At 45.6% G+C, this 13184-nt stretch overlaps 1 protein-coding gene across 24 annotated transcripts in view; it reads left to right on the top strand.

The window, feature by feature from the left end:
- MTSS1 (MTSS I-BAR domain containing 1) overlaps positions 1–13184 on the top strand; it is a 123403-nt gene that overhangs the window by 72605 nt on the left and 37614 nt on the right. The window contains exon 1 of one of the 24 annotated variants that reach the window (XM_068933241.1): positions 7862–7907. The exons of the other annotated variants lie outside the window; for them this stretch is intronic. Coding sequence (XP_068789342.1) covers positions 7877–7907 — 31 coding nt within the window. The 5' untranslated portion in view covers positions 7862–7876. Of the gene's footprint in view, positions 1–7861; positions 7908–13184 lie in introns of those variants that run through there. 24 annotated transcript variants of the gene reach the window in all.

Below are 13184 nucleotides of genomic sequence, written 5' to 3'. Positions count from 1 at the left end.
GCTCGTGTTCATAGCACCTCTGCCACAAACATCAGCCCCGTTTCTTGCAGCGTCTGGGATTTTCTGTGAGACCTCTCCTTCAAGCCAGCGCTGACCTGAACTGACCCCGCTTAGCTCGTGAGGCAAAACAGAATTGCAGCTCGGGGAGCATGGCTCTAGTAAACAGATCCCGCACAAAATTGAAGGCTGTTAAAGTGTCTAATTGAATTATTGCACTACAGGGGCATGGTGACTCATAGCGAAGCTAATCACCTGCTGCTTTATCTTGACTGCAAAGAATAGATTGCTAGTTAAACATTTAAAGGTCATAGGCATAGTAATTGTAATAGTATTGCTGCCCTCCCCAAGCCCGGTGTTAGGTCTGAAGGTGTTAGGGGAAATTGAGAAAAGATGCTCTTGGGAGATGCATGTGCTGAAGAGGCTCAGCGCGCTTCTCGTGGCAGCTGACGCGGCGTAGCTAGAGGCGTTCGTTTATGTCAGAGGCCGTGCTGGAGAACGTCGCCTTGACTTTGCCCAAATTTCCCCCAGAGACACCCAGTGTGGAGCTGGTCTGCTATGGAGAATCAAAACCTCCTAAAATTCAAAGCAGGGATATTTGGGGGCTTCATTCTTGTTTATCACAGGGAATTCTAGGAGTAAAAGTGGAGCGGAAATCCCTGCTCCCATGTCCAGTGTTTTGGATTTAATAGTGCTTTGTTGTTCGCTGGGCCAAGAACATCATCTCGTGAACAGAGTTTTCCTGATTGTCCCTGAAGATTACAGGACTCTCGTTTCACTGTGTTGATCCAGAAAGCGATATATGTTTTTTTTCAGGGGATAGCCTGTCACGAAGGTGAGTGGAGGGCTGCGTTGGCTGGATTGGGCTATCGTTCCCGTTCCTCTGGTCTCGACGCAGTTGTCAGGAAGGCTGGGCAGGGAGAGAGCTTGCCTCTGCCTCCTGGGTCCTTGCTGTTCTCTGCTGTAAAAGAGCTGTTAAGGTTGACAAAGATACGCTTTTTGTATCAAAATGCTGCTTTTAAGAAGCTTTCCTTTATGATTCACGCTGCTTATATCACCTCAAATTCGCTCCTGTGAGTCACTGGGATGGGAGGTATCTGTCTTGGCAGCTCTTCTGGAGGAGATTTCTGATGTCAGTAGAGGAAAACTTGGAGGTAAAATAACAGCAAACAGTTCTAAAGCGTCTGAATCTTCAGCTTAGAAAATCGGTGACCAGATAACCAGACACCAGCAATGTATTGTCATCACAATTTAAATATAGACTTTGGGGAAACTTTCTGTAATATCTTCTGCATATGGATGTTTTATGGCAGGAAGCATATCCTGTGATAAACAGATTAGCCTATTTTAGAGACTGGGTTAAAGATCATGTATGAATGACTTAAGCCTGGAAGTTTTCTCTTTTGGAAATGTTGGCTGTACTAAATTGATAGACCGCTGGCATATTTTGAGCTTGACCACTTCCTTAATTTTGGAAAGGGCTGGAAATAATGGTTTGAGAAAGCACAGTACAGGAACAATGTATTTCCTAATGGTTGTTGGGATCTACCCTACCGGCCTAGGAAGCTGAGCAAAACTTTGTCCAAAGGGGAAGCCTTGCTTGCGAACAGCTGTGTTGTCACCTGACGGAGGGTGGACATTGGTCTGACATCAGGTGAGTCATTGGGAGATGCTCTGTGTTGATTTCCGTTTTTATAGCCCTCTTTTCGGTGAGGTGTTCTCATCTCTAGCGGTTGTTGATATTTGTAGGATGGATCCGTGGATGCTCTTGCGGCTTTTTCCAAAGCTGTCAAACTCCTGTTGAGAGACGTTTGTGCTAGTCATTTAGACATAGAAGGAAGCAAAACATGCGAAGTAGCAGGCTGGATGATAGCATCCCACTGCAGATCCAGAGACCCTCGCTTGGTGCCTGGGTTTGGACTTGTGCCTAAGGCTGTCCCCAGTCACCCCTGCTCTAGATGTACCACATGGCTTTGTCCCGAGAGCCAAAGGGAGCTGGCTGTGATGCCAAACACCTCAACCACTTGTGTGTTGCTGGCGGCAGAAAGTAGGATGCCTCACCCGTGAGGACTGATGCCTCACCTAGATTTTGGAGTCAGCTGTGCTTAAGCAATGGAGTAAATTGGCAAGGGAAAGGCTTGAGAATGACCAGATCGCACAGTAGTTTTACTCTCGATCTGTGTACGATTCTCACAACGTTTTTGCTTGTAGTGCGGGGCAGGGGTTGTGCTTTTGCAGCGAGACCGCTAGTAAGTGTTCGTCCTGCCCCAAATGTTCCAGTGCCTCCCCCCTAATTAAGTGCTCCTTGACCTCTTCAGAGTAGCGGTAGGTCGGGGTCTCAGCTATAGCTTGACAAAACCTGACAGCATCAAAGTTGTTTGAAATGTGCCCAACGTAATTCTGCTAGTGGAACCTTAAAATAAAGGTGCCATGATAGTAGCCAAAAGCTGCATTCAAATGAGGAGCAACTTGACGGCACCGCTCTCCGTAGCCTCCTCCATGCGTGGGTCAGGCTGAAGGCAGGTACTGCCCTCTTGAAGAACAGCTTCTGCTAGAAAGATCCCTTCACCTTTTTGCGAGCCTCTTCCTTTTGATGTATTTTTTTCTTCCTTCTGCAAAAGGCGGTCAAACTTCAAAAGAAGCCGTATCGTAGCACCTTCTGCGTGCGCTGCAAGCTTAAGGCAGAGTCGTCTCACGTTCAGCTCCTGGTAGAAAGGGTGTCCCTGGGGATCCCTTCTCTCCTCCTCCCCATCGTGATTGCTGACTGGACTTGCAAGAGCTACCTCTAGCTGGGGGGAGCGTGTTGGATGAGCAATTGCTGCTGCTGAATTGCACCTATATTGTGGCTTCAGTCACCGTCACCTTCTTGCATGCTTTAAAATAGTATTAGGTTTTATTCTGCTTTTATAGCAGATAACTCGCCATATTTCTCGTTGGAACTCAGTGCTTTTCGTCGTTATTTCGTATCTGAACCTGCCTGTAGCTTGCTAACATTTTAGCGAATCTAGTATAAAGTATTATTAGTAGATAAATAGAAGCTCCTTGAGCATGATTCTGTTTTTATTAGCGTTCTAAAATTCATCAGTCTCCAAAGGATTTTTAGTGCTCCCTAGCTCTTCTGTGGTAGGATTTTTGTGCCATCTCCCGAATTGTAAAATAACGCATTGCATAGAATATCTCCCACGTGCGTTGCTGTTTTATCTCGTATTGCCCACTGAGGTGCCTCATTCTTCTTTTACTGTAATCTTCCCTGCATGTAGTGTCTTTCACAGCCTTTTTGTCCTTTTGGAAAAGGCAGATTGACAAAACCAAATACTTTCTTTGGAGAGATTTTTCTTAACCGCAGAAATACTGCTTACAAGAAGAACCAATTATACTGTCCTTAGTGCAAAAAAACCCCAGTTCTTGGGGGGCTGTCTTTTTAATTGAATCGTTTATTCTACCTACTGTAAACAAACTGTTACAAAATCTAGGCTAGGGCTGTTGCAAGCAGTTGCATCTGAAACGGATTGCAGCTGAGCAGATTAGGCGCAGCAATTATTTTTGTTAAGGACTTGCCCTTGAGTCCCGCGCGGGATGAGTGACAGCGTTGCTGCCTCCGAAGACCAGTTCTGCGATAATGGGAGCCCGTGCGAGTGCTGCATTGCAGTTACTGTGAGCTTACGTCACGACCAGATCTTCGGGCTGCTGAAGTGTTCGCTCTTCAGGAGCCGGAGGAAAGTGTGGCTTTGGTACTGTGCAACGAGAGAAATCTTATGAGCTGCCTTTTCTGTGGCTCTTATTGTGTGCCCTGTGCTTGCTGCACAGGATGTTCTTTATCAGCTCCTCTCTCTTCTCCCTCATGCTGTGTAAAAAGCTGAAAGAGCTTATGTTGTTACCGGGTTTGGGGTTGGGGATTTTTCTTCTTCCTTTCTTTTTTTTTTTTTTTTTCCTTCCTTTTTTGAGCCTGCCTTTTCTTACTCTTTGGAGACTTAACATGTCGTGTTGTGATTAGTGCTCTCACACCATTTGAACCTGGCTACTTTAATTAGCAGCTGGCATTGCATTATTTATAGATACACGGAAAAAGCATGAACTAGCCATAGTTTTCAGCACAGATTTTTTTTTTTTTTTTTTTTCCTGTTGGCGAGTAGCTCATATCCATTTTTCCACAGATAAACTGGCTTGGCAGCCTGCAGATGTTGAAAACACTGGCTACTGATGCTTGAAATAGAACTGGGCTCTGAAGATGATGTGGGATGGGAGGAAATAAATCAGCAACTGCTATTGCGTTGGAAGTCTATTAAGACTGATGATACGTCATGCTTAGCAGAGCGTAACTTTAAAGTTGACCACATTTAAAAAAAAAAAAAAAAAAAAAGACCCTTTAAGATCTTGCTTGCAGTATAGCAGTATACATTAGTAAGAGCAAGTAAGTAAGTATACATTTTAACTTTTGACCTGCTATGGCAAGACAACATGTTACTAGTATGAGTGTGTCGTTATTTAGCCTGGTTTAGTTGGTTGGGAGGTGTTTGTCCAAGCAGGAGAAAGACTGATTCTTTCTTGTAGAAGTTGTGCCTTTAGATGATGTGAAAAGCACGCGTGTTGGTTTTTCACCTGTAGCTTTGAATTTTGCAAGTTTTAGCCTGCGTTGACACTGTAATGCCTGGGAAAATGACAGGCGCGCGAGGACCAGGAATGCTGTCTTGTTATTAAGCTCCTGTGTATTAGCGGCTCCTCAAGAATTGTCTGCACACACACCTTACTCTGGGGAGAAATAGTTTGAGGAAACTTAGCCCTCTTTCAAGAAGCTTCTCTTAAATAAAAGGGTAAATTACTCGTCAGTGCAGGCTTTAAGTATGGGTACGTGGGATGTTGTTGAGCAGCTGATGTGCAATAACTTGTTCATAGGAACGTACCCTGAGAAAGTGCTTTGCTATCTAGCCTGTTTGAGCACCGTGATCTCGATACGCGCGGCGATCCCGTTTGCAGGGCAAGGAGAGACGATGGCAGCCCGGAGTCATTGCTCTCTGTGAAGCAGCTGTAGGCTACATACCATGGTCTCGCAAAACACAGCTTGTGAATCACTGCCTTAAGACGTTACTGTCCATCAGGGTCAAGGTAGACCAACTGGCTGTTCGGTAACTGCCTCTGTCCTGTGCACCCTTTCAAAGCTGCTGCATCCTTATTCTGTAAGCTGTATTTTTGACTATTTTTTTTTTCCAAGACTTCTGCCTTGCAGGCTAGGCCAGAATTGAACGCATTGGTGAGCAGCAGATGGATTCGAGTCATGCTTGCGTTTGGGGATTTGGGACTGCGGCCCAGGTCTGAAAGCTTCCAGAACTCAAGGAGGGGGCTCTCACTTCGGTTAACAGAAGCAGAATCTCCTGGTCTCCGTAGCTTGAATTTTGCCCAAGGTCTGTGTGTTACAAACTTGCTTGAGAGCACACGGCAAGAGGACTTTCTGTGAGTAGTGCAAGGCTTTTCTTCCCTAGCGTATCCAGCTTGGTGTCACACATGGGATTTTTTGATCTCTCTGGTTGTATACAGATGTTCTTCGAGCATCCTGTTTCACACGTTGACCATCTTTAGAACAGCTGGGCGAATTGATAGTTCCTGCTTTACATGGCAGAGTAGGATGCGGAGAAGCCTTTTGTGCAACAACATCGCTGCGAAATGGGGGAATGTAGGTTACATGGCACTAAATCAAGGTGGTCTCGCGGGGAATAGTTAATAAATCCTAAATAGGAGGTGACCCTTTCTGAGCACTTTCCTTTCAACTTGTAATTTATGTGCTAGTCCTGTCCATTACAGTGCTTAAAGCATAGGTCAGAAATCCTCCAGCCCGTTTTGACACTTCCTCTTGTCTTTAATAGACAATATAATGGCAATAGATCACAGTCAACTCTGTGTGTAGGCGAAGGCTGATGAGGGCTGTTTAGTAGAACACGAGAGCATCAGAGCATGTGAGGAGCTATGCGATTTAGATGGATTCGGTGCATTACCAAAAATGTCAAATGAGCAGATGCAGGTTTCTCTACTTGCGGGCTGCAGTCAGCTTAAACTGTTAGCAGTATGAATTCTTTTTTTGAGAAACACTGAGAAATGCAAAGAAAGGAAATGTATATGGATGCATTTGAACAAGCTGGCTTGCGGGATTGTTTTGCTGGTGAACTTTAGTTGATTTTTATGTCGTTTTGGATAAGCCACAGACTTCATTTTTTTCAAATTAGGTTGTGACAGTGCATAAAATGGATTTTTTTTTGCACTCAAAGCTTTTGCTTTGGTAAAACAAACACTTAACTTCATCGGCTGTGCTGACCACGTGAATTTGTTGTGTTATGTATTAATGTATGTTGAGGAAGTAGTGTCAGAGGAGTGCAGCTTTGCAAAAGGCGTTTGCAAAACAGCAGTTCTTGGAGCACTGAACTCCGTCCGGATGTTTAGATAAGGGGGAAAAAAAATCAGTGCCAATGGTCAGCCATTGGAAGAGGTGCCCAGGAATCCCCATCTCTAGAGATGCTCAGAACTGGTCCGGACAAGGACATCAGGAACCTGGTCTAAGCTGGCCCGGCTTTTGGTGGGGGGGGGAGGACCGATGACCTCCAGAGATGCCTTCCAGCGGGAGTTATTCTTTGATTCTGGTTTTTTCACTGGAATCGGTGAAAGGAAGGGCTGCTGACCAAACCAGTTGCACAAATATTTGGAGGGCGGTAGAGTAGGCAGCAAGGGGTTTCCACCTGTAGAAGGAGGCATATCCTATAAGGAAGGGTGTTAGGTGGTTGGCACACCATTACCGAGAAAGTTTAGCAGTACTCTATGTCCCTTACTTAAAACCACCCAACCCCAGTTGATTTTGACGTTATTAAAGACTCTAAAATAAGCAGGACTTGGTTAGAAAGATAATAGTGCTTTAAGTTGTGCTGAATAGGGTAGGCACAAACGGGGTTTTATACTTCAGCGAGGCAAAGGCTAAAAAGGTTGAAAAGCAGAGCTGTGAAGGCAACTTTTGTGGGCGTAAGATAACTTCTGCTTCCCTTTCAAGGCTTAAATTTCAGGATTTGCAAAGCCTTATTCTTGCTCTGTCTTTTTCTTCTTTCTTTGGGTTTCTAGCCTCTTTTCATTGATTCGAATCCTGATTTCCTGAAGCTTTTTTGCAGTCGTTTTTACTGAGGAGGATGATTAAGGCAGTACTTTAATACTTAGCCTTCATGCACCGATTTATCAGCTTGATGTGTGTTTTGAGTGCGTGTGCTGGAGCAGAGAGGTACAGTGGAGTTACGCGCATCTGCTGTTCCCGTGGTCCGAAGACATGTCACAGTCCAGCGGAGTCTCTTTGGAAGACGAGATCCAGTTGCCGTGCTTGGTATGTGCATGCCGATGAGCGTTGCTGCGAGTCCTGCTCTGTGCCAGAATGGCGCGTTTGCAATGCTGCGCGACTTCGCAGCTCGCTTGACGTTTTCTACAAGGCATGCTCTTTTTTTTTTTTTTTTTGGGGTGAATCAAAGGACTCGCAAAGCTTTCCTCCTGCTGTGCTCCCTGTGGTTTAAGCAGGCAAACTTGAAATTCAGTGTGGCAGCTTAGATTGTTTGGAAGGATTTGTGGGATAAACAGCAGTTTGCCTGCAGAGCACGTGAATCTGCGCAGTCGAAGGAGCCAAGGATCTGGGGAGCATGGGCCTGTGTCCGTAAGCTGGCTCACTGGATCCGTTTGCAACCCGATTTGTGTACGAAGCTTGCATCGCTTACGGCTTACAAGTAAAAGAGAAAATGCTAATTCCTTTTCCAAAAGCAGAAGTTTGGATTCCGAGCTTGCTGTTAAGCTATATCTTTCTGAGCATGCATTTATTGAGCTTACGGGCCAGAAGTGCAGAGACTTCAAGCGTCTCTGTTTGGAGATGACTGTCCTCGTTTCCCTTTTTATAACAGGTGGCTTTTTTATTATTACTGGGTTTTTTTTTTTTAACTGAGGTCGGTGTTGTGTACCAAATTCCTTCACGCTGTGGGCTTAAGCAGCCAGCTGGTGTCAAACCCATGCGGGGATATTCTCCCTTGCAATGTGAAAATTTGTAATATTGTAGTAAGGTTGAGGAAGTTGAAAATAAGTGGGACGCTGCCGAAAAAAACAAAAAACAAAAAGTCATTTCAGTGAGGGCAGAGCTGGTCAAGTGTTTGAGAGTTGGTATGCTGAACAGCACAGCAGCTGTCTTTAAATATAGCACAGGGCGAAGCAGGCTTTAAGAGGTTTGAGGCAATCTAGATATTATAAAATTAGTGCCTTGGATTCCTGCAAAGGCTTCTTGTTATCTGTCATTCGATGAAAGAGGCATGCCAGTGCTCCGTGTTCCTGCTGAAGAAGCTCTTGGGTTTTAGGAGAGAAGTCGGAAAAGATGGTTCATTTGAGACAACTTGAGGCTCCTGAGGAGGAGCAGAGCTTTGCCCTGGGCAAAGGGACTGAGAGCAATGAGCTCCCGTTGTGGCTTACTTGGCCGTTGATTTGTTTTATTCACTGATGTCAGTGGATCTCTTCGTAACGAGCTGAGGCATAACTAACTTTCTGTGAAATTTCTGAAGTTGTTTATTTCTTAAGGTAGCTTTACGTGATTCTGCATCATTTTGTCCCTTCATGATCCTCCCTTCCATGCACTGAGGAAGCGCGTGAGGAGTGGCAGCATGTAAAAATAGCCCATCCTCTGCAGTCTGCAGAGCTGCTTGCTCTGGGTTTCAGTTAGATCTGCTGACTTTGATTTAAAAAAAGAAAAAAAAGAAAAAAGAAAAAAAATTGTTCTGCTTTTTGCACCCGTTTGTCTTGGTTGTGCCTGGTTCTGTGTTTCAGAGGCAGCAGCTGTTTGGTCGCAGTTGAAATCCTGGCGAGAGTGCAGTCAGCAGCACAGGTGGTTGGGAGCTGGGTGGTCACGGAGGCTTTTGACTTCTGGAGCTGGCGATGTCAGCAAGGCTGATTGCTGAACCCAAAAAAGAGTCGGAAAACTTGTAGCTTTAGCATATTCTGTCTGGAAGTAGTGAGGTCAAAACGAACGGTTGCATGTGATGCCGAGCACGGAGGGAGACGGCACTTGCTCTTCCAGCCCATTTGCTTTAAGTGTGTTACCCCCTTCCCTCATTGAGCATCGCTGGCGTCTAATCAGATTACATTGCAGCTCAGCGCTTTGCCCAGACAAAAAAGAGAGTTGCGCTTCGGAAGAACAGAAGGATTTTGGATTACGGCTGCCTTCACGCATTGGGATGACATTAAAAATTCATTTAGAGCTAGATTTGCCAAGGCGCTGAGATCAGCAGCTCCGGCTCTCTAAATATGTTTGCTGATCCAGGCCGTCATCTTTTTGCTGGGTCGCGCCTGTTGCACTGTGCAGCGAATATCCCCGTCAGGTGGAGCCGTTCTTTAGGTGTAGCTGGCCTTATGGCTCGGGTCTGGGTGCTGCACAGGCGTGAGGTTGCCCCAGAGCAGCCCGCTGCCTGGGCCGGCGCTCCGGGAACCCCCTCTGCGATAGAGGCAGTCCTCCTCGCCGTCCCTTCGGGAAGCGCTTGTGAGCGCGATGACTCACGTTGCCTGCTTTCCCTAAGCTGTTAGTAGCACTTGGAGTAAAGCAGCTGGATCTGCTGGGATTACGCCTGTGAGGTTTACGTCGCTATTCGTAGCACGGTTTCGGATGCACCTTTGGCTCTAAATTTGAAAAGGGACGGGGAAGGGTACGGGCGGTGTTACTGGGGGCACCTTCACTGTGAGCGCGGGTCTTCATCAGACCTTCTAGGTGTTCAGTAATCAAATTGTTTTCCAGGGAATAAAATGTAAATAGCCTTGGAAAGCACAAGAGCGGTATTAGTTCTTCTGAGCAAATCTGTTTCTAATGACACTATTTTTGTGACATTAAAACTTGGATGTGGAACTTGTTATTCATAAAAACTAGCAAGAAGTACTTGCAAAGAGTGGGATAGTACTTCTTGAAAGAAACCTCCAGAAATAAAATACTGCTGCCTGTGCTGTGTTTGTGAGAGGGAGAGGAGTTGGGGGACCAAATCAGCTTGTGCTCTTGAGGCCAGCATGGTCAAATCGGAGACTTTTGTTAGTGAGAAACTTCTTTGCGTGGACCTTTACTGCTCTACAGTGTGTTGGCAGGGTCCAGCGATGCTGGGCAGAGGCATAAACTAGGCTAGAAGACGTTGGAAGAGCTTTCTTGCATGTCCTTTTTTAAGATACCGGCTAGACATGTTCACGGGCTGTTTTAAGGACTTCCTGAAGCTGGCGGTTGCCAGAGCAGGCTGTAGCCCAGGGATGCTTCTGTTTTCCTGTTCCTCTTGTCTTAGCTTGTTCTTTACTGCTTTAGCTGACTGCCTCTTCTTCCTCTTTTTAGTTTTGGAAAATTGATGTAAGTGCAATTTAAGACCCTGCTACCCCCATCCACGAACAAAAGCTAGCCTCTTCTGCGAAACAGTAACCTAACACGTTTTCTTCTCAGGATCATCTGGACTGCGTGGAGTTGTAGATAACATGACAAGCTAGTATTGGGCTCCTATAAATATATTTTCCAAGTAACTTAACCAAAAGGGCGCTCTGCTAAACGTTGCAAGCAATCTGTTCGTTGCAATGACAGTGACAGGGATGCAAGTACGTGACCACGGTCTGCCACCGTCATTCGGGTTTTTTCAGATTGGCTAATTTAAAATATTTAGATGATTTCGACCTTTAATTTGCATTTGTTAGTTTAGTTTTTTGAAAGATGTTTAAATGAAAGCTGTTTTTAAATACTTGAGGAAGTGTTTTTTAAGCTTTGTTTGAACAGCAGTTTTCAGAGACGTTTGCTGAGTGCTGCTCAGAGAGGCTCTTAGCACCTGTAGGAATAAGGGTGGGGGTTTGGGGGGGGGGGGTTGTTGGTTTGTTTTTTGCTGGGTAGTAGATGCTGAACAACAGCACTGTAGCATGCAGTTCTTGATGAGCTTTTCCAACTTACAAGCCTTACCTGGAGGCTGTCAACACCCCGAAACATAAAATGCTACTGTAGTTCTGTTCATTAGGTGCCTGTTCCAGTGGCAGTTCCTGCAATCCCTGTGTTAGGAACTGTCACTTTGAGGCAAAAGTCCTCCTCTTCTCCACGTCTGCTGTGATACCCTGGCACCGATCCCACCATCCTGGGGTTTCGTGGGGCCATCCACATAAACAGTTTTGCGAGATCAAGGTCCATGCCCTGTGCAATCAGCGATGGAAACTGTCTTCCAACAGTGTGAGTTTGGGTAAGGGCTGAATAATGACCATTAGCTTAAAACGGCCCACTGTTAGTCATCCTGTCATAGCCTCTGTGTTCAGAGCTGTATTTAATAATCTAGCCTGTATTCAGCAGCTGCTTCAATCTTTGCTCCGAAATGGAAGCCTCTTCTGGTAACTCAGAAATTACAGAAGTATTAGACCCATTTTTCATCATTCTCGCCCTTTCGGGTGCGTTTGGACCCTGCCCTTGAAAATAAAGATGAGCTGGTTAATAAGTTCGAGCCTTCAAGGCACTTTCCAAAAGGCCATCGTCTTCTGAGCCGCCTGGGGTTGCTCAACACCGAAGCCCAAGGAGGAAGATAAGAGGTTGATTGTAGGGAGCTGTTTTGAGTATACAGAGGCTGTGAAGCTGTACAGCTGCGCATTTCATCAGATAGTCATTTCCTTCATATGTGGGCATTATTAAGTGCAAACATAATGATTTGAATAAAACAATTGAGTCTCTTTGCTACGATCTCTCCCTGTTGCTTCTCTGCAGCGTTGAATGGAAAGCGCAGAAAGAGAATCATTTGTGCCTTCATAGTGGACTCATTGTAGTGCAGTGGTCCACAGGCTTCCATTTAATTATCTTGCATGAAAAAGACTTTTTTGGCCTTTCATGGATTTAGGCAGGAGTAGGAAAAAGCATGGAAGGTGAGAGCAAAAGCGTGTTCATCTTCCAGAGTTGCCTCTTAGGAGAAATGTCTGATGTCATCACACACTTTGGGATCAAGTTTGGGTATTTTGTTAAGCCACTTTCTTTGAGTGAGGATTCTCATGAGTATAGCTCTGATCTCTGGTTTCGTACTGCTACTTTACACAATTCCCAAGCACGGTTTGTCTTAGTGGATGAATTATTGTAGTGTGTCAGAGAGGCAGATAATTCCTAGCGTCCCTTTGTAAAGGGAGAGCCAAAGGCAAGGGAGTTCAACTTAAACAGTCGCAGAGCAGTGAATAAAGTCCAGGCCTTCCAGTTTACTCTTGATCTGACTAAAAGTTTGCTAATCTCCCATTTTCTGGCCCTATCCTTGAACAAATAGGCAACTGGTCACTTAGGGAGCCAATCTTTTGGGGAAAAAAACCATAAATGAGCTTGGAGGCTGAACCAGGTGTCCTGTGGTCATGGCATAGCCCAGTACGATAAACTTATCATCACATTTTGAAAGCTCTTTTGTCTTGTACTTGAAATATTAGGCTGCATATCCAGTAAAAAGGCTCCTGTGCACGTTGGTGTTGTTTGTAAGGTCAGCCCCTGCTTTGTAGAGTGTATGCGACAGCAGTGATTAACCCTTTCATTGCGAGTGGGTAAACCACCACTCTAATGCCAAAAAATAATTTATATAAATAAAGCATATGTTACTCTTGCTCACTAAGGCCATCTGGCTGGGATTGGATAAAGAAACAAATCCAAACTGCTGTCCCTTTCTATGCTTGGACATTTTTGAGCCGGCTGCAGTGCTACAAAATGGCTTACTTCTGCCAGTTTGTGTAGCCAGCTGCTCCCAGCCCTTCAAAAACAGGAGCAGCAGCGCCGTCATGGTGTTGGGACCCAGCCCTTGCAGGAACCTGGTGTCAGGTGAGATAAACCCTTTACGCACGTGTCCCCGCTCAGTGCATTGGTACAGGCAGGGCGTTCACACCGGATGAGCTAAGGTGTGCCGAGACCACTCTTTGACCACGCAGGAAGCATTTTAATTTTTGATAATGTAGTCAGGAGCAGTGAATCAAAACACTATTTAACTGCGTCGTGCTTTAATGCTACAGCTTTGATGCTTTGTTGGCAGCTCTGTGCGCCGTCTGCCCCGGTAGGTAAGTAGGGACACGTCGCCACAGTTCTTGCCTCTGCCGATCCGATGGGTGCTGAAGTGTCAGAAGCCCCTTGTCTCCTCCAGAGCTTCTCCCCCGTACATTTAGTTAGACTTTGGCCACGTTAGCTTCAAAGTGGG

Source organism: Struthio camelus, chromosome 2, assembly GCF_040807025.1.
Source record: "Struthio camelus isolate bStrCam1 chromosome 2, bStrCam1.hap1, whole genome shotgun sequence".
Lineage (NCBI taxonomy): Eukaryota > Metazoa > Chordata > Aves > Struthioniformes > Struthionidae > Struthio > Struthio camelus.
Note: the sequence above shows the minus strand (reverse complement) of the source record. Positions and strands in the feature narration are given on the sequence as shown.